The sequence below is a fragment of the Hemicordylus capensis genome, chromosome 2, assembly GCF_027244095.1.
Source record: "Hemicordylus capensis ecotype Gifberg chromosome 2, rHemCap1.1.pri, whole genome shotgun sequence".
NCBI classification, from domain to species: domain Eukaryota; kingdom Metazoa; phylum Chordata; class Lepidosauria; order Squamata; family Cordylidae; genus Hemicordylus; species Hemicordylus capensis.
Genome location: NC_069658.1, coordinates 102052826 through 102078902, shown reverse-complemented (window position 1 = coordinate 102078902; position 26077 = coordinate 102052826). Strand labels below are relative to the sequence as shown.

The window sequence follows — 26077 nt, the reverse complement described above, 5'->3', positions numbered from 1 at the left end:
TACCTGCACCTTCAACTTGTAGGTTTCATAGGCGTTCTTGTGTGCAGCGGTCTTATCAGCCCCGTCAATCAGCATCTCAAGCTTATGAATCCTCCTTTCGTCAACCCTGGAACCCCCAATTCGGTTCACACTACGAGAAGCGCCAGTACCAGAATGTCAAGCAGGGCCAGCAGAAGCCCAAGTCTGCTGCCTACCAAAAGAGGGCATGACTACCCTGTGACGGGGTCCAGATTAATACCATATCTGGACCGTTGGGATAATATTACATCCAATACCTGGGTCCTCACCGTCATTCGTATTGGCTATGCCATAGAATTGTTAGAGAAACCTCCCGATTCTGGTAGAAGACCCACACCATCAAACCCTGTTCTGGGACAAGAGATAGATATCCTCCTTGGGAAAGGGGCAATAGAGCGTGTTCCGTCTCATCTACAAGATGGCCTTTTCTCCTGGTACTTCAGCATACCCAAGAGAGATGGAGGCCTGAGACCAATCCTGGATCTATGACTCCTCAATACTTATGTGAAATACACCCACTTCAGAATGCTGTTGGTCATGGAAATTTTATCGCTCCTTTTGCAAGGGATTTGGTTCGTGTCCATAGACCTGGAAGATGCGTACTACCACATCTTGATCTGACCACAACACAGAAAGTACCTTCGTTTCCAGGTTGGCAAGGAGTTCTACCAATTCAGGGCTATGCCTTTGGGGCTGTCTTCAGCCCCAAGAGTTTTTACAAAGTGTAAGGTGGTTATAGTCGGGCACCTCCAGGAAAAAGGTGTTCAAATTCTTCTGTATTTGGATGACTGACTGCTGTACGCGATGTCTCCAGACCATCTCTTTCAAGACCTACATTTGACAACAGTGCTCCTAGAGGACTTGAGTCTGTCAGTCAATTTCAAAAAATTGCAGTTGACTTCAACCCACAGCATAAGGGTCTTGGGGCTCATTTTCGACTCCATGTCTGCAACAGTAAGACTTCCGGAAGACCAGATCGAGAACATACAGGCGCTTGCTCATTGCTTGACTGGGAAATCCTCTCACACAGCACGAGATATACAAAGGATGCTGGGCTTCATGGCATCCACCACGGCTGTACTGCCGACAGCCAGACTCCACATGCGGCCACTACAGAGGTGGTTCCTCGACACCTTTCGCCCGCACCGTGGCCACAATTCCAGGAGGCTTTGCATTCCAGATCAGGTGTGCAAAACCCTTGCGTGGTGGGCTGCACCTCAAAACCTCCACCAGTCTTCCCCATTCCAACGGGTTTTGCCCCAAGTGTGAGTTACAACGGATGCATCCGAAGAAGGTTGGGGTGCCCACCTACAGGACCTCTACATCAATGGTCACTGGTCCAGGATGGAATCCCGCCATCACATAAGTTATCTGGAACTTCTGGCAGTTTTCAAGGCCTTGAAAGGCTTCCTTCCGGAAGTGCAAAGCCTTCATATTCAAATAATGATGGACAACACTACGACAAGGGCTTATATAAGTCATCAACGGGGGACAGGGTCTTGACTCTTCTTTGCCTGACTCTCGACCTGTGTCACTGAGCCCTATCTCACTTCATTGAGCTTATGGCGGTTCATGTCAAAGGCCTCGACAACGTGCTGGCAGACAAGCTGAGTCGAACACAAGGGTTGTCCCACGAATGGAGGCTAGACCCGAACGTTGTGACAGGAGTGTTTCAATGTTGGGGGTTTCCGGAAGTGGATCTGTTCTCCAGCGAGGTCAACCGACAGTGCCGGATGTATTACTCCATAGCAGGTCAGGGAAGCGGCTCGTTGGGAGATGCCTTCGTGATGAGCTGGTCAAGGAGGTTTCTCTATCTGTTTCCTCCTGTACTTCTTCTTCCCCAGATCCTTCAGAAACTGGAACTCGAGGCAGCCAACTGCATACTTGTAACACCTTGGTGGCCTCGTCGACCGTGGTTCCTACATTTTCTCCACCTTTCCCATGGTCAGTTCATGAGGCTCCCACCTTCACCAATGTTACTATCTCTTAAGGACGGCTGGGTCCTTCACCCAGATGTCCGAAAGCTCTATCTGACGGCGTGGAGAATATGTCTGGACTAAGGAGTTGAAAGAGGTCATTCCGGCTTGTAAGAAGCCATCTACCATGGTTTCTTATAGGTCCAAATGGAACCGTTTTTCAGCCTTCCTGTCGGCTCAAGGGAACTGTGATCCTGCAACTGCTACTGTACCTGACATACTCTCTTATTTACTAGACTTAAAAAGGTTGAGTCTGTCACATGTCCTCTATAAGGGTACATTTGGTGGCAATCTCGGCTTTTCGAGGCTCAGATGACCGAAGCCAATCCCTATTTACGTTAAGGGAAGTTAAACCATTTAAAAAAGGTTTGGCATATCTGTACCCAGACTTGCCAGTGATAGCCCCTTTATGGGACTTACCGGGAATCCTCCCGGCTTTCATGGGAAAACCATTCGAACCCATGGCAACTTGCGAGCTGCGCCTTTTGACACTTTAGACTGTGTTCCTAGTGGCTATTGCGTCAGCATGGAGAGTGGGAGAGTTACGGGCTTTGTGTTGTGGCTTCCCGTACCTGTTGTTTCATAAAGAAAAAGTTGTGTTGAGGGTGGATGTTTCCTTTCTGCCCAAAGAAAGTTTCAACCTTCCATAAGTCCCAGCCCATTAACTTATCTATTTTCTTTCCAGACCCCTCTACACTGATGGAACGTACTTGGCATGCCCGGGATGTTTGACGAGCATTGGCTTTCTATGTGGACTGCACAGTGTCCTTCAGGACCATTAAAACCTTATTTGTTACTTATGGTCAGCCCCATAAGGGCCGGAGAGCCTCCTCGCAATCCATTTCGGTGTGGATTGTATGAGTGATTAAACTAGCATCCCAGTTGTCTGGAGTGCCTCCTCCTGTAGCTGTTAAGACGCATTCAGCTAGGGCGGTCTCCACTTCTACGGCCTTTGACAAGGGACTCTCCCTGGCTTCAATCTGCCAGGCAGCTACATGGTCCTCTCCATCTTCTTTTATCAAAAATTATGCCTTGGATGTGAGGGCTCACCAAGACGCTGCCTTGGGGAAATCTGTCTTGCAGGCTGTGTTACAATGATATAGTTCTCTGCTGCATACAATTTGATGTTTATTCTACTCAGTTTATTGTTGGTTCACATATTTTTAAACAAAGAAATAAATTACAAAGAGTACGAGAGAGAGATGTATTTATTTAACTAGACCTTGTTTCCTTCAATCAGAGCTTCTGGCTGAGTAGATTGGAGAAGTCCTTTCTTGTATCAGGCTTTGCCCCTCCTCCATGGTTCTGGAGCTTGCTATGTGCCCACCTGTGTGATGGACAGAGACCACTTAGAAGAACTGCAGGTTGCTTACCTGTAACTGGAGTTCTTCTTGTGGTCAACTGTCCAGTCACACACACACCCAGCCTGCCCGTCTGCAGAACCTTGGTCGGTGGACTCTAGAACTGAGGAGGAGATTGTAGATCACGTGACTAAGGTGTATGGGGGAGGGGCCTAGCTACCTATCTAGAGGCAGAAAGAAAGATCAGCTTGTGAGTGTTCTGGAGCCTTCTTCACGCATGTGTGAAGCCCATCTGTGTGACTGGACAGATGACCACCAGAAGAACTCCAGTTACAGGTAAGCAACCTGCAGTTCTTCTATGTGCTTTACAATTTTAACCTCTCCAGTGTCCCATGGGCTTGTCATTTTGGGGTGGTTGGCACTCTATGTGCACTACACCACATCTCACTCTGGGCCACCCTTGTGCCCCTCAAGTGTAGTTATGGGGCTGCTGAAATTCCCCATTATTCCCTATGGGGGGGAAACTTAGACGTGCAAATTTCAGAAAAAATTTAGTCAGTCCTTTCACCAATTTATTTGAAATCTGGGTGGTAGCAGGCACCCATTGGGGCACTACCACCTGACCCACTCTTCTGCCCCTAAATCACCTTTTCTGCCCCAAATCTACCACAAAGACATGCTAAAGTCAAAAACCTTTTAAAAATCACTCCTTTGCCCAATATCTTTGAAATATGGGTGGTAGCTTCCTTGCACCCATTTGGCACTACCACCCACCACAACCCACTCTGGGCCCTCATGGTCCCCGCCCCATGTGGAATTATAAGACTGATGAAATCCCCATTATTCCCTATGGGGAAAAGCTTAAAGATGCACCAACTTCAAAAATTGTTTAAAAATCACCCCTTTGTTCAATTTCTTTGCAATTTGGGTGGTAGCTTCCACCCATTGGGCACTACCAACCAACCCACCAGCCACAAAATGGAGGTCCAAATCTCTGAATTTTGGGGGTCTGAATCTGGGGTGATTTGTTTTGTAGTACCCAAATCTGGGCAATTGAGCACAGAGGTGATTTGTTTTGTCTACAAATCAGCCAGATTTGGGTACAAATAGTTTTGTACACAAATCATTTTGAAATCCCTAGTTCTGGGCCTCTAGCTACATAAGTTATGCAGCTGGTGTTACTATATACCTTTAGACTTTCAGCTATAGGGATGTTTGGAGCCCTGCCTAAATCAGTTTGGCACTCAGTATCCATAACACACAGTTTAAGGAGTGTTCTGGCCTGCTCCATGACCCAGGGAGAGTAGATGGGGAGGGGAGAACCCGACTGTTGATGGTTTCAACAGCAGTGTTTGCTTCCATGTGGATTGGTGTCCATCCTCCAAGGAGTTAATCCCATTGGTAAGAAGGATTGTCTTAGCCCAGGCCTGCTTAGCTTCGGCCTCCCTGCAGATGTTGGCCTACAACTCCCATAATCCCTGGCTATTGGCCACTGTGGCTGGGAATTATGGGAATTGTCGTCCAAAAACAGCTGGGGGGCTTAGTTGAGCAGGCCTGTCTTAGCCAGTAGTTGATTATGGACATCCATACTCTGACCTCCATTTTTACCAGGCCTGCCTCTATTCAAAGACCAGCATTAGAGATACAGTGGGATACTTGGAATTTGGACTAGACTACCTCCAGAGGGGCGAGGTTGGAAAAGGAGCCCATCTGAGCACTGTAGAGGAGTTGCACCAGTGACTTAGCTTCAAATAGTTTAAGGGCTTTGGGTATGTAGTGGCCTGCTTTTAATCAAAATAATTTTAGGATGGCGGCTGGGTGTTTTGGGCAACATAGCTGCCATTAGCCTTCCTAGTACTGGAAGCATGAAAGAACAGTAGCCTAACCTACTTCACAGGGTTGTTGTGAGGAGAAACATAAGTATGTAGTACTCTGCTCTGGGCTCCTTGGAGGAAGAGTGGGATATAAAATGTCACACACACCCCTTCCAGGTATTTGAAGCATAAGACCTGCTCAATTGTATTTCCATTTGTATGCCAGGAGTTTTTGTTCTCCTGGCAAAAACCATTGTTTTGGTTTTGTGGTAGTTTATTTCCAGGTGATCCTCACAGTAATGGCTGAGGGGACCCATGGGCACCAACTACCACCCAACCCCAAAAGCAATTGGGCAAAGGGGTGAATTTTTAGGAATTTTTAGGAATTTTAGATTCTCGGTTGTGAAAAAATAACTGCTTTTCATAGGGAATCCCTATGAAGAAGTTACCTCACAACTGAGAATCCACTCTGTGTGGATTCTGACTACTGTGGCTGCTGAATTTCAGTAGGGCTGTTTGCAAGTTGTTTAATAAAGTCTGGACTAAATTCCTTGGTAATGTTATCTGCAAGTTCATTTTCAGAAATAGTTTTTGCTCCTAATTTTCTCTGCTAGTAATGGCTGTATTGTGCAGTCCTTGAACACTCTGGTGTTTCTTAGGTTGTAGTTATGGAAGAGATCCACCCCTCCCCCCCATCCAAATGAACTTAAGTGGGAGGCTGGAATGATTAAATGTTAGCAAAATTCTCTTTGTCTTTGGCCAGCTGGGCAAAACTTGGATCGAATCCAGGTCTATAAATCTGGGATGGCAATTTAAAAGTAGGCTCATAGAATTTATTATTGCTTTGTGAAATAACCATCTCCTTACATTGAACCGAAATGTGGTTCATTTTGATTTGTAGCAGCACCTGAGAGGTTTGAAGTACATGGGATGAAGTAGATGAGTGGATTGTTTTTGGCAGCCCTACATCTGTCTTGTGCAAGAGGTTGGCAGAGGTCTTGTCTGGAGCTGAGGGGGCAGCTGCCTGGAGGTTTTTGGGAGCTACAGTATGTGCAGGGTTTTAATTGGGCTTTTCTCTCCTTGGTTATCTCATGTTACGAACATATCAAAGGCATATCTGAGCTTATTTACCTTTGCTGATATGATGTTTAAACATCCTAAGATCTGGACGACAGTTTCTGCTGTTAGGGGGCAGATGTTTCCTAGGTAGTCTGAAAAGAGTTTGCAGGAGTGATGAGGGATACATCTGGCTCTCTTAGATCTCCTGTCTCTCTGTTCTGCGGGGTGGGGGGGGGGGTTGAGCCAGAGTTCTTAGATAACGAAGGAGATGCCTGATGTGGTGCATCAGAGGATTCCTTGGGAGGTGTGTGTGTGGGGGGGGTCCTCTGTGCCAGGGCCATAAATCTGTTCTTTGTAGGGATTGCAAAGGACGTACTCATGGCTCAATTCAGTGTGCTCACGGCTCCATTCATCTCGTTGATGGGGAGGGAGGAGTTTATTCTCATCTGCTTCCCCACCTTGGCTAATGGGTGGTTGTTGGGGCTGTTCCTATTTCTTTTCTTGTTTTTGTTTGCCATGGTTGAAGTTTGCTTAGGAATTTCAGCTCCTTTGGGGAGAAGTCCAGTTTTAAAGGAACTTAGAAATAGTGCTGCTAGCTTGTCACCATCTTGGCCATCGACAATATCTGCACTCCTTGAATTCTACTGGGAGATAGGGATTGGGTGTGGGCTTCAAATTTACATGCTCCCTCCCACACTGCTCCTCTTTTAGGGAGTATTAACAGTGGTGTTCTTAATGCATCAAGGAAGGAGATCACATCTTCAAATAAATGTGGCATTTCCTTGTTTCAGTCACTTCTCTTTCCTTCTTCGTAGGGAAGTAAAGAGGATGGGAATACATGAGCCCAAAGCCTATTGCTAATTTCCCTTCCACACCCCATCCCCTCTAGAATCCTGTGGGTACAATGTAATCTGAACAGGTCGAGAAGAGGCTGAGAGAAAAGGTTTTTTAAAAAAAATTGGTTGGAATTTTCATATGATTATTCAGACAGGTTTCTGGGGGGCGGGGGAAGGTTTCCTGACATGAAACAACTGGGTGTCAAAGTTGCATAAGTCTCTTGCAGTGTCCTGTCTCTTTTCAATTTCTGTTCAAACCAAATATTTTAAACATAATAACATGCAGAAATTACACATCCTTGTGGGCCTGTACATTAATGCTATTATACATACTCAAGCTGAAATCAAACTTACTTTACAACTTTTTCTCAAAGCTAATTCTCAGTCAGGAGGACATAACTACTATCTTGAGGACACTGAATGAAAATTTAGGGGATAGTTCTGACTCTCCACCTTCTGTACTGCAAGAAAAAGATACAGAAAGCACCCACCATGAGGCAGCCAGTGACTCTCGTATTTTTGGAGGTATGTGTTTTTAAACCAACAGTCCAATTATACGTTTCCACTAGAAAAATCAATCAAATTACATATTTAAAAGTGTATAGATAAATAACATAGTAAGGAAACATGTTTGGTAAAAATGGGGTATTTTGAGTGAGAAAAATAAATTTATATGAGTATATGACATAGGCAATGGGAGTTAGTGTACATAGAGTTTCATTATATTCTTTCTAAACTTATATTAATTATGTTCAGTTCTGTTGTAAGCTTCAGGATTCTATAAATGTATTCTGTAGATACAAACTTTGACACATTAAAGAACAATATAAATTAGAGTTGTTAATTCATGGCAACTTACACACTGTATTTTGGTATATTTGCACAGATCCCTATTAAATGCAAGCTTAGAACAAAACCGATGACAAAAAAGAGGAAGCCTGCTCTTTTTGTATTGAGCAGCTTTTAAAAACCTTCAGTGTTGCCTTCACTTTTAATGATCGAATCATTCCGTTTGATGTAGAAACACATCCTTAAGAACTGTACTGCAGCTTTGTAGATCAATGCAAACCGCCCCTTGTGAAAGCTTAGCAGCCCATAAAAAATACTACCTACACACCCACATGATTTTATGTCTTTCAGCTGTGGGTCTAGCAAGCTAAATGCTCTGCTGATTAACCTTAATAGTAAGGTTGCTTTACTTAGGGCCAATGACACATTTCATAAAATGCATGATTTGACACTTGGGTGTGTGTGTGTTAGGGATGTGCATGGAACCGGTTGAGAGGCCCTTTATCGACCTCTGAACCGGTTCGATCAGCGGGCAGTTCTGCAGGTCAGTAGCAGGGTTGTGTGCATCTTTCAGGGTGGGGGAGGTTGCACTTATCCCTCTCGCCGTATTTCCCCCGCCGGCGCTCTGTTTTGTTAAAGCCCCTCGGGACGGCAGCATACCTTCCTGCTGCCCTATCTCCGCGTCTCCCGAAAGTGACTGGAAGTAACAGACGCGCCTGGGCACAGGCGTGCACACGTTGTGTTCGCCCACAACATGCACGCACCCATGCCTGGCACACACAGGCATGTCTGCTACTTCCGGTCACTTCCGGCGGCAGGGAGGTACGCTGCCACCCCGAGAGTAAACACCCCTCCCGCTGTTGAACCACCCCCGCCTGGTTCCGTGCACATCCTGTGTGTCTGTGTGTGTGTGTGTTGTAAATAGGAGCTGCAGGTGGGTATCAAGTTTCAGCCTACAGCATGAGGGAGAAAGGTAGCTTTAAGTCTTTGCCCCCACTATGGTCCAAATCCAGATTGTCCTCCCCATAGCTGTGATTTGAAATAGTCTCTTTGAAGGCTACAGTACATTAGAAAAAATATAGCCTTTTCTTATTAGTAACTTAATTTGTGTCTAATATCAACATACTTGATTTTTAAAGCTGGAGTAACAGTTGTAACATCTGCTGTGGTGGAAACACATTCTTCTGTTAAGGTTAAAACAACACTAACGTTGGATTTCCAGTGTGATTCTCTCACTCTTGTTTTGTACAGTCCAAATTCAAACCAGGTAAGAAAAATATAATTTTCTACTATAATTGTCAAAAAATATTATTTTTATATACTGTAAACTTGGAATATATTTCTGTTTGGAATTGTTGAACTCTTAATCTCATACATCAGTTGTACATTATGGATAGCGCACAAGAAAGACAATATAGTATCTATACCTCCAAACCTAATCAGGGTTTGGGGCAGAAATCTTTTTGAGGTTCTCTGTACTTCAGAGGAGACTAGCTAATGGACCTGCAGAGAACTAAAATATCTGGATCGTGATCCATTGCATTCATAACAAATGGGTTCTGCGCCTGTGCAAGGACCTCACGGACCGATTAACTAGCTCCTCGCTCTGCCCCCAATTGACATGCACGAGACTGTGCTTCCGTTATCCCAGGCAGTTGGGGGCGCGTTTATTCAGTTTCTGTTAGACCGCCGTTGCGTCTACACCTTGGACTGTTTGCTCCTTGGAAACTTTATCAACTGGTTAACGACTCGGATAGGATTACGACAGACAATTGGTTTATTGAACATTGGATTGGACTGGACTTGGATTTCGACACCCTTGTGTTGCAAAAGCGTAAAAACGATTTGTTTAAAACCGTTGTGAGAGAATGTCGGAGGCTGGGTCAGCCAAGCCAAAGACTACTTTTAAGCGCTGTACTGAGTGCTGGGCGAAATTGCCATCAACGGATATGCATGATGCGTGTCTGCTCTGCTTGGGTGAGCAGCATAATCTATCGGCCTGCAGAATCTGCTCATCATTTTCAAAGCAAATGCTGAAAAATAGGGCACTGAGATTGCGGGCAGCACTCTACAATGATGCATTGTGCCCAATGACACCGCGACCATCAACTTTGCCGACACCGAGGCCGGCAACTTCGGGATTGAGGCCAGAACCAAGTGTGTCGACGCCAAGACTGTCGACTTCAACACCGAGGATGGAATCGGGTGTTTCGGTGTCGAAGCATGTTGCTCCTGTGGGGGACCCTGCTAGTCAGCAGTCTAAAGCCTCATGGAGTTTAAACACCCAGAAGTGGTGGAGAAGCACCATCATCATCGAAAGCGGCACAAGAAACATATTTCCTCCTCGGACAAGGGGATGGATAGCTCACCGCCCAGGAAAAGGACAAAGAAGACTTGAGTCCATAGTCAGACTCCATCGCCATCAGATTTACAAACAGAAACTGATGAATGGGACCCTATCACGATACTGTAAGAACTAGGCGAGCCAGTGCCAATGCCGACAGTCTCGATGTTGACACCGGCATCGACGTCGGAGACAGCATGGGAGACGGTGTTGATGCCGATGCAGACGTTGGTGCCGAGGAATCTGGATGTGACACTATCAAAGGGAATTCAGCTTCGTTGTGGGGCGATAGACCAGACCCCAGCTCACACCCCGATAATGTCACCAGGCATGACTCCTCACCAGATGTTCACATGGAGGATTATCTGGATTTTGGAGAGGCCGCAGAAGAAGAAGAAGTCTTGCTGAGTTCAAAGGAGAGAATGGATCTGATGGCTCTGCTTGACTCTATGGACAGCACGCCATCTGGGTCAACCTTTCATGGATTTGCAGGTGCTGACACTGATCAGGGCACCGTTCAAGCGCTGTCGATACCGAGAACAGTTTCACAGCTATCGGCGCCGAGAACCCCCTTGCTTTCGCCGGCACCGGTACTGAGAACGCCCTCGATGTCTCCAGTACTAAGGATTCCTTCGATGTCTCCAGCTCAGATACCAGCTATGGTACCGAGACCCCTTCACTTGGTGTCTACTGCTACTAGTCCAATAGATTCATGGAGACCCTTAACTTCAGATAGGGTGACATTGACCAGGCTGTTACTGTTATTTGTCTGACCAGCGACTGCTGCTGCACAAGGGAAGTCACCCGTTGCAGCAGGTACGTCTGCACAATTGTCCCGTTCGTGTGGGTTGAGGCATACACCATTTGTGGTATACCCGGTGGATTATGCAGAATACAAGATCTGGAAGGCTCAGCAGGAAGCAGGTCTGCTTCAGCCATAAGAGAAGTCAGTATTAGTCCAGATGGCACCTGAGACTGGCCGAACAACTTCTACAGCAAGTCAAACTCACCAGCCCATTGCAGATGTACAAAAAGAGCCACATGCTACACTGCCACGCGTGCGGCAACAGAAGGTCCCTGACATACATATTGAAGTGTCTGATTCGGGAGATGCTGATTCCTCTAATACATCTGACACGGATGATGATGACTCTGTGGTGCCCACCGAACCTCAAGAGCCAGAGCTGCCAGCAGATGTGCCGCCAAATACCTCCGTTTCGCCGACAGAGGAATTAAAGGCCTATCCATTCCAAATATGTGAAATGGCAGAGGCTTTAGGACTTGAACTGAAGCAACCAGAGATGAATCTAAAAGACCCAGTCTATAACATGGTGGCGAGAGCAAAAGTTTCCCACCCAGTGTCACTACCCATGTTGCCAGCGAGAACTAAGGCGGCTCACAGTGCATGGGAGGTCTTACAAACATCTACAGCCACTTCGCATAAATTGGAAGGCTTATACATTATCATATACAAGAGGAAGAGAACACTTACCTCATGAAACACCCGGTGCCAAACTCCTTGGTCATGGAGTGCGCCTTATCAAAGAGTAGTCAGCGTCATTTCACGCCGAGTGATAAAGAAGGCAGAAAACTGGATGTGTTCGGCCGTAAGGTCTATTCAATGTCCAGTTTCGCGATAAAAATTTCAAACTATTCAGCATGCCTGGCTAGGTACTGACATCACCTGTGGGATGTACTTTTCCAGGACTCGGCAACAATGACTCCATTGGAGTTTCAGGATGCATTCAAACAAACTTATGAGAAAACCACAGTAGTTACCAGACATCTGTTGAGCACTTTCAAACATGCGGCATAGACAGAATCCAGAGCTATGACTACTGCTATATCGATACGACGCCATGCATGGCTACGTTCCACGACCCTTCAGCAGGATATGCGGGAACAAGTGGAGCACTTGCCTTTTGATGGCAAGGGGCTTTTCGCTGTGACGACGGATATGAGCATGCAGTCGCGGAAGCAATCAAAATTCACTGCTAAAACATTCATGGCCGCAACGGGTTCCAGGAGCCAAACATCCTGAAAACGCTCCTATGGAAGGCAGCAAGGCCGTTCTAATTACAGACAAGACAGGTGCGATTTCAGGAGGCAATTTAAGCCTTTCCAGCGTAATAAGCCTTATGCTCCGTGACAAAGAGGACACAAACAAAACAAGGAACAGTCGTAACAGTCTCTTTGATATGCATGTCCATCCACTTCAGCAACAGACAGTAACACAAGCTTTAGAACCCAAGACCGGTCTTGTGATTGCCAACATTACCATCAAGCTGGCAAGCCGTGCACAAGCATGGCACAATATAACATCAGATCAGTGGGTCCTAAAAATTATAAGGTCTGGCTATGCAATTGAGTTCAAAACTTTGCCACCCTTTCAGGGAGTAAAATTCACCAGACCAACTCAGGTTCTATTGGATGAAGTGCAAGTGTTACTGGAGAAACAGGCAATAATGCCAAGTGAAGTGGGTGGACAGGATGAGGGGATTTTATTTGAGATATTTTCAAATCCCCGAGAAAGATGGGGGCATAAGAGCGATTATGGACTTAAGGGAGCTCAATTGCTACGTGGACACCAGGAAGTTCAGAATGATTACGCTCCAAGGGATATTGCACCTCTTAGTAAAAGAGGAGTGGGCAGCTGCTCTAGATCTGAAAGATGCATATTTCCATATCGGGATACGCGAACATCACCGCAAGTACCTTCGTTTCACTGTAGGAGATACAGCATACCAGTATGCGGTTTTGCCATTCGGCCTATCCACAACACCACGGGTATTTACCAAGGTAATGACAGTGGTTGTGGCATACTTAAGAACTCAAGGAATAATAGTATATCCATTTTTGTACGACTGGCTCCTGGTCAGTGACAGGAGAGAAGAGATACTTTCGCAGATCCGCTTTGTACTGCGCCTCCTGGAAGATTTGGGCATCAAGGATAACTTAAAGAAGTCCAAGCTCGAACTCCAAAGATGGGTGAATTACATTGGAGTGGAGTTGGATATGCAGAAGAAGCAGGCCTATCTGCCAGAGGCCAGATATGTCTTCATCAGAGACATGGTGCGTTTGTTTCAAAGGGAGCCCATACAGCTGGCAGAAGCTATACAGAGGCAGCTTGGCCTTATGGCATCCTGCAATGCGATGATGTTCAACATGCGTCTTCACATGCGTGCGCTGCAGCTATGGTTCCTTGGGAACTTCAGACCAAACCGAGACAGTCAGCAGAAGATGCTTACACTACCATGTCAGGTGCGGAGCTCGCTGGATTGGTGGACAGTGTATCTCAGTTTGCGGGTGGGCATGCCATTCCACCCGCCAACCCCCACGTGGACTTTGATGACGGACGCCTCCTTATGGGGATGGGGGGCCCATTGTCAGCAGCATCAGATACAAGGGTGGTGGACCAGCCACCATCGGAAGAGACACATAAATTATTTAGAGCTCCTAGCTGTGTTTTTGGCAATGCAGGCATTCCAACCGCTACTGCAGGGGAGAGTGATACAGGTCCACTTGGACAATACCACAGCAATAGCTTACCTGAACAAACAAGGAGGAACAGTGTTGCGTTCCTTGTGCACACTAAACCAGCAGATCTGGATCTGGTGCATTGCTCAGAACTGACCCCAATTGCGATGCACATAAAAGGAGAGGACAATGTTCAAGCAGACTCCCTCAGTCGGGTGTTATTACACAACCAGCATCACAAGTGGGAGCTGAGCATGGACTATCTGAAGAATGTGTTCAACGACTAGGGTTGGCCAAATATCGATCTGTTTGCAACTGCTGTGAACAGAAGGTGTCAGAGATATTGCTCATGTGCAGGGATCAGAAGGGATTCCCTAGGGGATGCTTTCCAGATCAAATGAACTGGAGATCTCTTCTACCTATTCCCGTCACAACCACTGATAACTCGAGTGATCACACAAATGCTCCGGAATGCAACAAGGGGCATCCTGATAACACCTTGGTGGCCAAGACAACAGTGGTTCCCAGCAGTACTTTGATTGTCACAGGGGAATTATCACAGGTTTCCCAATCAACCGGCATTATTGACACAGAGCCAGGGAATGCTGCTGCACCCGCAACTGGAAATCTTGAAGTTGATGGCATGGCGCATAGGTTATTGAAATCCATATTATTGAACAATAGAAAACCTTCTACTCGTCTAAATTATGCTAGCAAGTGGAAGAGGTTTAAGATCTTTGCAAGACGCCATGGTTTCTTCACAAAAAAGGCGACAGTCAAGCAGGTGCTGCTATATATGACGACTCTGAAAATGACAGGCCTAGCTAATGCATCGCTAAGGGTCCATTTAGCGTCGATTTCCTCTGAGCACAGAGGTTGGGAGGGCTTCACGGTGTTCTCCCATCCAGAGTGCAAGAAATTCATTAATGGTCTGAATAACTTGTTCCCCCTGCTGCGGAAGCCGCAACGACAATGGGATTTGACGTTGGTGGTACAAGCTTTATCACAACAGCCATTCGAACCTTTGGCATTGGCTTCCCTGGGGCTAAAAACTTTAAAGACTGTCTTCCTGGTCGCGATTACTACGGCTAGGAGGGTCAGTGAGCTGGCAGCCCTATGGGCTGATCGCCCATATACTCAGATATTTTTGCATAAAGTAGTTATGCGTTTGGATCCACGATTCCAACCAAAAGCGATGATGGAATTTCATATAAATGTGGATATAATGCTGCCGTCCTTTTTTCAACATCCAGAAACTCAACTAGAAAGAACTATGCATTCTTTGGATGTTCAACAGGTGGTGTTATACTACCTAGTGGCTACAAAGCACATGCGTAAAACACAAAGATTGTTTGTATTATATAAAGGAAAGTCTAATGGCTGCTCCATTTCAAGACAACGCTTGTCTCAGTGGATAGTTCAGACGATAAGATTAGCTTATGCTGAACGAGGGGAAACTGCACCGATAACTGTTACAGCACACGCCACAAGGGCATATGCAACCTCAGCAGCAAACTTAGCAGGAATTTCAATGACAGAGATCTGCAAAACAGCAACTTTGTCTTCAGAACAACCGTTTATACATCATTATGTGATTGAGCTGAGACAGACCAAAGATGGGGCCTTTGGTCGGGCTGTTTTAAAGCATGTCCTGCCTTAAGGGAGCTTGCAGCCCACTGCCTAGGGTGTTAGCTGGCTATTCACCCATTTGTTATGAATACAACGGATCACAATCCAGATAAGCAGGTTGCTTACTTGTAACAGATGATCTGGAGGTGATCCATTGTAGCAATAGCAATAGCAATAGCACTTACATTTATATACCGCTTTATAGCCGGAGCTCTCTAAGCGGTTTACAGTGATTTAGCATATTGCCCCCAACATTCTGGGTACTCATTTTACCGACCTCGGAAGGATGGAAGGCTGAGTCAACCTTGAGCCCCTGGTCAGGATCGAACTTGTAACCTTCTGGTTACAGGGCGGCAGTTTTACCACTGCGCCACCAGGGGCTCATACATAAAACCTGCCCAAACCTCCCCGCGAGGCTTAAGGCAGGGTGTAATGGTCTGTGAGCTCACAAGTGATCACCTAAATAAACAGGCGGTCCACCAGAAACTGAATAAACGCACCCCTAACTGCCTGGGATAATGGAAGCACGGTCTCGTGCATGTCAGTTGGGGGCGGAGCGAGGAGCTAGTTAATCGGTCCGTGAGGTCCCTGTGCAGGCACAGAACCCATTCGTTATGAATACAACCGATCACCTCCAGATCATCTGTTACAGGTAAGCAACCTGTTTTTTTGTTCCACTTCTGTTCATCTGCCCAAAATGGTTGTTGAGATAGCCAAGACTTGGGGCAGATGGGTATAACTGATATGCAGTTCCTCTTATCTGTTTTGTTTCTTTTGGCTAAATTTCTGTAGAATAGCATAAGGCATTTCCCCCTTTTTGCCTCATCTGCATCTATTACAGCAGTGGTTGTGGGAATGAATTTCAGAGGGAAACTGCTGCTTACTGTTCCTATATAACACAGGCAACAACAAAAGGACAGTTCAAAATGGCCTATCAGAGGCCGAGGGAAGGCCGGTGGGGGGGAGGGGAAGCCACTAGACACACATACCCCTGGGGCCACCAACCCAGGCAGTGGTGAGTCTGTCTTTTTTAAAAAACAAAAACTAATTATATCTTGTTTGGTATCCCCAAACCATCCTAGGGGATTTGGCTTGACCTCAAGACAAACTGGGCCCGGTTTGGTTAGAGGTCAAGCCCTTGAACTGAGCCAGTTCGAGCTCAAGCCAGTTCGAGGTCGAGCTGTCAAATACATCCCTACTGGCTAAAATAAAGTACTGTGAAATCCAAAACTGATAAATTGTCAGGAATATATACTAAGAAAAATATTGTAAAAGAATAAATACTCAGTGTCAGATATTATGAAAATATACATAAACTATTAATACTGTAATCTCCTAAAAATGCCTTGTCTCAACTTAAAATGCCTTGTCTCAACTTATTCTTGAATACCAACTTAAACACTCAATCTGTTTAGCTTTGGGTGATTTATTCAGAGTTTTTTCTGAGAACCTGACATTTGGGAATCTGTTGGGACTGCTGTTTGTTTGTTCCTATATATTCCTATATATGACCAGCTTTTGTTTGTTCCTATGTATTGAAAAAATAAGTTTAGCAAATATTTATACTTTTATTAGTCCTTGTGCCTTCCTGCTGCTTTGTAAAACACTAATATTCAGCCAGCTAAATTATTTCAGAAATGGCAACAAATTAGAACTGATATGTGATCAGTTTTTCTTAGCAGAATTTTCAGTAAACCTTTTTTACTGATAGACCCGATGGAGCCACATATGGAAATACTTAGCCTTTGGAGAAAGCAATGAGCAGGAGAAATGTGCCATGTTAAACTGTTGCCCTCTTAACATTTAACTTGCTGGATTATAAATTTAAGAACAGTATGCTTCTGCTCTCAGGTGTTGAGTAGGGAGTTTGCCTCTTGTCATCTTGCCCATAACTATAATAGATCTTTTTCTGGATCCATGCAGAGTTCCCTTTAACAGGGATTATCAGATGTTGTTGACTACAACTCCCAGAATCCCCAGCTGCAGTGGTTTTCGCTTGGGGATTAAGGGAGTTGTAGTCAACAACATCTGGGAATCCCTGTTAGAGGGAACATTGGATCCATGTACCTCCAAATGTTTCGGTAGTGCACCTCCTTGAGGGTAGAATTTTCAAGCTCCACAAGGCAGACTATACCTGTGGGAAGAGAACACCAATTACTTTTGGAAAATTGCATCAATTTACTTCAAACTAATAAAGTTTTGTTCTACTTGCTTTATCAAGACAAGTATTCTGCATTGCTTTTAAGTGTATCCTGTGTCATAATAACATAAGAACAGCCCTTCTGGATCAGGCCCAAGGCACATCTAGTCCAGCATCCTGTTTCACACAGTGGTCCATCAGATGCCTCTCAGAGAAGCCCACAGGCAAGAGATGAGGACACACTTCTCTCCTGCTCCCCTGATTTAGGGGCATCTTGCCTCTGAGACTGGGGGTGGCCTATAAACACCAGACTAGTAGCCATTGATAGACCTGTTCTCCATGAATTTGTCTAAGCTGGTTTTAAAACCATCCAAGCTGATGGCCATCACCACATCCTGTGGCAGGGAATTCCATAGATTAATTACGCACTGTGTGAAAAAGTACTTCCTTTAGTCGGTCCTAAATATCTTGGCCTTCAGTTTCAGAGGATGACCCCTGGTTCTAGTGTTGTGAGAAAGGGAGAAAACATTTTCTCTCTCTGTTTTCTCTACCTCATGAATAATTTTATACGCCTCTATCATGTCTCCCTGTTGTTGCCTCTTTCCCAATCTATATGAATATGACAAATTTTTACGAATACGACAAATATTTATAGACTGCTTTTCAACAAAATTCCCAAAGTGGTTTACATAGATATAAATGAAATATGTATTATTTAAACGAAAGAGCCCCAGATGCTGAAACCTTGCCTCATAAGGAAGGTGCTCCAGTCCCCTAATCATCTTGGTTGCCCTCTTCTGCACCTTTTCCAGTTCTACAATGTCCTCCTTAATATAAGGTGACCAGAATTTCATGCAGTCCTCCAAATGAAGCCACTCCGTATATTTCTATAAAGATATTATAATACTAGCATTTTTATTTTCAGTCCCCTTCTCCTGATGATCCCTAGCATGGAAATGGCCTTTTTTCACAGCTGCCATGCACCGAGTCGACTCTTATTTCTGTTTGAAATATGTGTCACTGTTTCTCAACTACCAGTCCATGGACATCTGCTGGTCACTGGCAATGTAGCCAGCCGGTCCACAGCTTACAAAGGTAGCCAGCTACTCCTTGGCATCTTGGCATCAAAAGGTTTTGGAAACACTGTCATAGGTGGTAACATTCTAGGCTAATATTTAAAATCCTTCCTTATCTGTTGCTTATTTTAGTGTTTGCAGTGTAAGTTAAACCAGGAAATGACAGCACAGTTTATCTATCAATACTGGAATGAAATGGTTTAAATTAGCTGCCACTTCTCAATGATATTAAATAGCTTTCTAATCAACTTACAGGTTTGATCACAATGATATGATCTGTATACACGTGGAAGCATTTTATTTATTTTTAGTTTAGACTGATTTAATCTACATTTCTTCTTTTCAAAGCAGCCTCCAGTTCTGGATCAGCGAGATGTTCTTTGGAAACTTGCAGAACTTAAATTGTTGTTCATATCAGCTGCTGCCAAAATGTTGTCTGATGGATCAATGAATGCTTCAGTCAAGTTAACAAACTGTACTCTGGATGATAAACGGCAGATGGTTAAGAAAGCTACACCAAAGTGAGTTTTTTCCTAAAACCCACCTTCTATACCACCCTGAGCCATTTTTGGAAGTGGTATAGAAATAAATAATTTGTTGGTCAGGTTGAGTCACAGTAGTCTGGTGGTACTACCAAGTTTGGATCATACTCAATATATAGTAACAAATTTGCAATTTAAGCACATGTAAATTAGCATTATGCATATTAAGAGTTTTCTTTGTAGTTCTCACAACTGAGATTTTCACATTGGATAAGGCAGTTTCAAAAGCAGTTTGGCTGACTGGTAACTGTTTGTTTGTTTGTTTGTTTGTTTAATTATTTAATACATTTCTATACCGCCCCAAACACAAGTTCTCTGGGTGGTTTACAAAACAATTAAAACAGCCAATAAAAGATTAAAACATTTCGACAACTAAAATTAAAAAGTTAAAACCATTAAAACACAAGTTTAAATTGTAGAGAAAACCATGACTATGCATTTGGTTCTTTTAAAACACACATGGCTCTGTTTTTGATTGGAATGCAATTTGAACATAAATGTTTCCACATTCAAGTTTATATCAACAAGCACAAAGCTATGTATTTTCATGTAGTTGCTACTGAGTTTTTAATACTTATGGATGATATAATGGAAAATAGTAGGTACTGAGTATGTGTAAAACCCATGCCAATCTAAATCAGTTGATCATAACTTTTTTCCAATTGATATTTCAAATAGCAATATATTGTTTAAGAAGTCATTGAAAAGTAGTTAAAATATACTCTTTTTCTTCTTATGGAGTCTAATAGTCTTTGATTTCAATTTTGAAATTGCATTTGGGATATTCATAATCCTTATATTATACTTCAATATGTACTTCCCCTCCTCATCCTTCCCAGTCCCCTCTTTTACCCCACTTTCCTTCGCTCTCTTCCAGAAATGTTCAGATTCCACAGTGAGGTAATGTGACTTTTTGACCAATATTAAAATTAATATATTTATCTTTTAAGAAGAAATTGATATGTGGATCACCTGTAGTGTGCTCTGTAGGCTGTGCCTGTGCAGGACCTCGTGGGTGGAATGCTCCAGCTCCTCATGGGGCTCTTGCACCACCCCTCACATTCAGTGCAACCATTTGTTTTGGCGGTTGGAGCACCCTTCCCTTAGGGAACTTCCCTTAGCTCCTTTCCGACCACCAAAGCATGCGCCTCGTTGGACTCTGCTCCTCAGTTTTCATATTTGTTCTGTATATGAAATTGTAAAGATGTGGTTTAGATTATTTGACTATTCTTGGTATTGTTGGATATTGGTTGAGTGTTTTTTCTGTAATATTGAACTTTTGGCTTGTCTTGGCTTAGCTCATGAACTTGTTTTATCCCAGTGGACATTAAAAAGACTAATGCCCCCAAAAGTGCTTTGGCCATTTTAAGGTTCTTCCTCTACAGAGGTGGTCATTATATTCCTGTGGCAGTTAAGGTACATGAAGCCAAAGTTCTTGCGCAGTTGTATGGCATTGCAATTTGTAGTCCACAATCGTTTAAGCCAATGGAGCTGGTTCAATCTAAGTTTGTGCGTTCCTTATTCTCTGTGCCTCTCTGTGTATCAAATATTATTTTGTGACTTGAGGCTCGCCTAATAAGAGTAGAGGCCAAGGCCTGGAGGTGTGTATTTAATTTTTGGTGTAAAATCGTGTTTTTCCCTAAAGGCCTGGCCTCCCTTGTGCTGGAAGATAGTTTCAAATCTACTTGGGAAAATCGTATACATGCTAGGCAAGTATGGTCTCTCAGTGCAGCTATTAAGATCTTTGGGTCCTGATAATGCTAAGAGGTTTATTAAGCAGCTTATAGCAGATGTTGAAAAACAGAGTGATCTTGCACAAATTTCTGTGGTAATTTCTTAGGTAACTCCACAAATTATCCAAAACTCACTCAATATTTATTTAATTTAGTTACCAAGTCCCAGAGAAGAGCCTTCTTGCTTGCATGATGTAATGCACTACCATCAGCTGTAGTAGAAGGCATATATAAGTAAACTCCCATTAACAATCGGATTTGTCCTTGTGGCCAAGGTGTAGAAACGATGACTCATGTTTTACTATATTGTTCATTTTATAAGGATATTCGTTCTGAATATTCATTCTTTTATTGAATATCCCTGGTAGAACTGAGGATGGGTATGTTTCTTTTCTGTTAGCAGACTGTAGTGGATGTATAAAACTTAATTTGGCTAAATTTTGTGCAGTAGCAGTCAAGATTAGATCTAAATTGTTTGAGTAAATGGTATTAGAATGATCTGTTAACCCCCTCCCTTTTTGCATTCTGTCAAACGAGCTGTATTGTTTTGTTTCTGTTATGGGTCATTGACCGTAATAAAGATTCACTCATTCATTCATTTAAAAGGCTTTTATGAGATGTAAAGAGTGAGGGGGCAAATTGCTGCCTACAGACTGCCAAAATTCCTGCTCTTGTGTCTGGGCCAGAATCATAATACAAGGACTTGCAAGATCTGCACATATTTTCCCCACCAAACTCTGAAAAATAGGGCACTTCATCTCCAAGAAGCACTCTATGAGCACGCATTTCGACCACCGACTCCTATGCCTTGGTCTCCACAACCATCAGTATTGATATCGGTGTCGGGAGTTGCAGCGGACACTCAGCCCCAACCTTTGACACCTAGTAGATCTTCTACTTCAACTGCACATGTATTTAAGCATCTGGCTGAGGTGTCAAGGAGTTCTACCTCATTGATGCATCGCTGGAATCACAAGAATAAGCGTAAAGCTTCTGTGGAGGAGATGTCTATCTCCCCTTCAGCTAAGGCATAAGGATCAGGGCTCAGCCTCTGCTTTGAGTGCTGGCATTTGTACTCCATCCCCTATGCATCTCCAAGTGGCAAAGTGTCCATCCTCAGCGTTGATATCAGAACTGCACCATTGTTCAACATTGACAACTAGACCGAGGGACACAGCTGCTGTACAGTCGATGGTGAAGTCTGTGTCAACAGCAAGTTCCATTCAACGGGAAGAGGCGTCAACCTCGACATTGAGAGAGAACAAGCACCAACATCAAGAGAAGATGTCTTCAGAGCCAGCCACATCTTGATAGTGAGAGGACGAGTCACCCTCGGCATTGAGAGAGGAAACAGCTTGACGGGTGTCTCCTTCAGTGTTGATTATTGATGTTGAGGAACAACATCTGCTACAGGAGATGGAAAAAGCACAGGATCAAGTTATCATCCAGTCACTATTATCTTTCCTTGATTCCACTGAGAGTACACAAACAGGTTGCTTACCTGTATCCTCGCAGGCCGACTAAGTAGCTCCTCGTGACGCCCAACCGCTATCACATGCTCTCAGAGTCTGTTATATTGAGCGGTTGGGCGTCTCCTTGTCAGTTTTTGTGCAGACCGCCTCTAATATACAATCTGATATGGCTTGCTCTCCCTTGCATTTTCCCTTTACTTCCGCAGTGGGGATGGATTGGGAGGGTCTTATGGATTCAACGGATCACTTCCAGATCACCTGTTACAGGTAAGCAACCTGTTTATCTGGATTGTGATCTGTTGATCCCATAAGGAAATGGGTGAATAGTCAGCTTCTCCACCATGGTGGTGGGTGCAGAAGGTAGATTCTATGACAACACCCTTTTCAAGACACGCTGGCCATATTCTGCCTCTCGAGCCATGCGGAGGTCTACAGCATAGTGCTTGATGAATGGCTGTTGAGATGACCATGTTGCAGCTGTGCAGATGTCATTCATTTTAATTCCTGAAACATGGGCAGCCGAGGTTGAGTATGCCCTGGTAGAATGTGCTCGTATAGTCTTTGGGGGTCGAACCCCTTGTCTGTATGCTAGTAGGATCAGCTCCACTAACCAATGTGCCAAGCATTGTTGAGACACTGCTTGGCCTCTGTGTTTTCCCTTGTACGCCACAAAAAGCTTTTTAGTTTTCCTGAATGACTTAGCCATATTCAGGTAGTAAAGTAAGGCCCTGCGCACATCTAAAGAATGTAGGGCTTTTTCTAAATTCGTCTCTGGCGATTGGAGGAACGTTGGCAATACAATCTCTTGATTGAGGTGAAATTCCGTAATCACCCTAGGACGGAAATCCGAGTCCAGTCTCATTACCACCTTGTGTGGGTAAAATTAGGTGTATGGCTTATCTATTCTTAAAGCTGTCAGTTCCCCCACACGTTTTGCTGTGGTGATGGCAATCAGAAAAGCAACCTTGAGCGTGACCATGCGAAGACTTGCAGAATGCATAGGCTCAAAGGGGCCTTCAGTGAGAGCCAAGAGTACTAACGAATGGCTCCACTGCTCCAATGACCACTTCATTGGAGGATAGAGATTATTAAGACCCTTCATGAAACACTTACTCTCTGGATGTGAAAATATTGACTTCCCATCCCATCCAGGGAGTTTGGCCGATATGGCTGCTAGGTGTACTTTCAGAGACACATTTGCTAAACCCTTGAGTTTTAAAGTGGTCAAATAAAGTAATACTTGTCTCACTGTTTTGCATAGAGGCGGGAATCCCTGGTCCTTAGCATAGGCCTTGAATCTCTTCCACTTGCAGAGGTAACTGCATCTAGTCGAAGGGCATCTACTATTTAAAAGAATGTTTTTCAGAACCCGAGCCTCCATGCTGTTAAGCATAGAGTTTGTATTTCGGGATGCAGTACCCGTCCCTCCTCCCTGTGTAGGAGGTCCGGTGTCAATGGTAGCCAGTAGAAGTTCCCCTTGGACAGCTATAGGAGTGGTGCAAACCATGGCTGGCGAGGCCACCACGGGGCTCAAAGTATGCAGGATGCCCTGTCTCTTATGATCTGGGCTAAGACCCAATTGAGCAGTAGCAACAGTAGGGAAAGGTATAGCAGTCCCTTGCGACAATCGTACTGGAACGCGTCTCCCAGCGATCCTGCACCTATGCCCGCCCTTGAGCAATATCTTTGGCACTTCTTGTTGGCAGCTGTGGCAAACATGTCCACCATCGGGATGCCCCATTCGTCGAAGAGGGGATCGATGCAAGATTTTTTGATTTCCCATTCGTGCCTGTGATCGAATTGTCTGTTCCGGCTCAGGGTATTGGCTAGATGATTGTCGATACCCCATATATGAATTGCAATTGGGTAGATGGCATGCTCTATGCACTAGTCCCATATCGACATGGATAAGGCACAGAGTGTGGGAGAGACTGTACCTCCCTGCCTGTTCATGTAAGCGATTGCAGTTGTGTTGTCTAGGTGAATCTGCGTTACTGTCCCCCTGAGTTGGGGCTCGAAGGCTTTCAGCGCTAAAAATGTAGCCAGCAGTTCCAGGTAGTTTATATGTTGTTGACTCTGCAAGCATGTCCATTGTTCCTGAACACAGTGTGGTCCACAATGCGCCCCCCATCCTAGCAGGGAGACATTTGACATGACCCAATTTGCTGGAATCAGGGGTCTGAACGGAACACCCTGCAAAAGGTTTTCCTCTAACATCCACCAACGCAGAGATTTCAACACTGCCAGGGGTAGCTTTAGGTGTAACCTCTGGCTGACCACATTGGGTCTGAAATGTCTTAGATACCACCGTTGTAGGGGACGCATGCGCAACTGCATGTATCGGACAGTTGTGTTGCAGGATGCCATCAGTCCCAACATTCTCTGAATTGCCCTTGCTAGCTGAATGGGGTTGCTTATGAACATGTGTGCAAGAGTGTTGATTTGACGATAGCGGGCCCTTGGTAAGAACGCCCTCTTCTGTTCCATGTCCAGAGTGGTGCCTATGAAATTTAGCTGCTTTCTGGGTTCTAGGTTGAACTTTTTCCAATTGATGTTGATCCCCAGCTCCTTAAGGGGGTGGACCATCCACTGGATTTGTGTGCAAAGAAGTTCCTTGTCCTTGCTTACCAAGAGCCAATAATCTAAATAGCGATAAACAATCAAGCCCTGTGTCCATAAATACGCCACAACAACAGCCACCACCTTGGTAAAAACCCTTGGTGCTGTCGAAAGTCCAAAGGGCAAGACTGTATACTGGTAAATTGCCTCCCCCACTGTGAATCTGAGGTATTTCTAGTGATTCTCCTGGATGCCCACATGAAAGTAAGCATCCTTGAGATCCAGTGTTGCCGCCCACTCCTCCTGTTCTAAGAAGGGGATTATTGCCTGCAATGTTGTCATTCTGAATTTCCGGGCCCAGACAAAGTTGTTGAGGCCTCTCAAATCCATGATTGCTCAGATCCCACCATCCCGCTTGGGTATCTGGAAATAGCGGGAGTAGAATCCTGTCAACCTCCTTGCCCACTGCACAGGCACAACTGCCCATTTTTCTAATAACACTTGTACTTCCTCCTGTAGAACCGCTGTTGCCTTGGTGAATTTTAAGCCTGAGAAGGGGTGTAGAGTCTTTAACTCGATCGCATACCCGGTCTCTATTATTCTTAGAACCCAGAGGTCTGATGTTATATTGTACCATGCTTGAGCATGGCTTGCCAGTCTGATGGTTGAGCTGGCAACTACAAGGCCGATGACATTGGCCTTGGCAATTGGTTGTTGATGCAGTGGGCCGACAGAGCAATCAAAAAGACTCTTTGGTATTGTCCTTATTCGGACGATTGTTCTGGTTCCTGTTCTTCTTGTTGTTGTTGTTGCTGAATCCTCTTGACCTTTGCAAAGGTGCATTATATCTCCTATAATCTCTCCTGTCCTGGTATTTATAAGGTCTTTGGCGGGAATAATTCCGATTCCTAGAATTAGATGAAGATGTCACTGCCATGAAGGTTTTTGCTGTAAATTTTGATTTTTTCAAAGTTTCCATGGTTGTGTCAGTGTCCTCATGGAACAGGCTTTTTCCATCAAAGGCAAGGTTTTCTACCCATTCCTTCATGTCCGGTTGTAATGTTGTAGAGCGGAGCCAAGCATGGTCACAGACGTAACCAGAGCCCTTGACTCCGTCTCTGCCAAGTGCTTGAAGGCACTGAGCTGTTGTCTCGTGACTGACGTGGTTTTTTCATAAACCTCATTGAACTTATCTTGTAGTTCATCTGGGGTCATCGATGTGGAGTTTTGTAGCAAGGTGTCCCAAAGTAGGTGCATATAACGGGCCATGCAGGCCGCATAGTTGGCTATGCGTATAGCTGGGCAAGAAGTG

General features: G+C 44.7%; 1 protein-coding gene across 5 annotated transcripts in view; it reads left to right on the top strand.

Annotated features, from left to right (window-relative positions):
- The window catches only part of VPS13A (vacuolar protein sorting 13 homolog A), a 354074-nt gene that overhangs the window by 189365 nt on the left and 138632 nt on the right, over nucleotides 1-26077 (top strand). For 3 of the 5 annotated variants that reach the window (XM_053292129.1, XM_053292131.1, XM_053292134.1), the window contains exons 35-37: nucleotides 7379-7529; nucleotides 8933-9060; nucleotides 18808-18980. In XM_053292129.1, the coding sequence (XP_053148104.1) occupies nucleotides 7379-7529; nucleotides 8933-9060; nucleotides 18808-18980 (452 nt within the window). The remainder of the gene's footprint in view (nucleotides 1-7378; nucleotides 7530-8932; nucleotides 9061-18807; nucleotides 18981-26077) is intronic. The other 2 variants (XM_053292130.1, XM_053292133.1) reach the window with 1 other exon arrangement.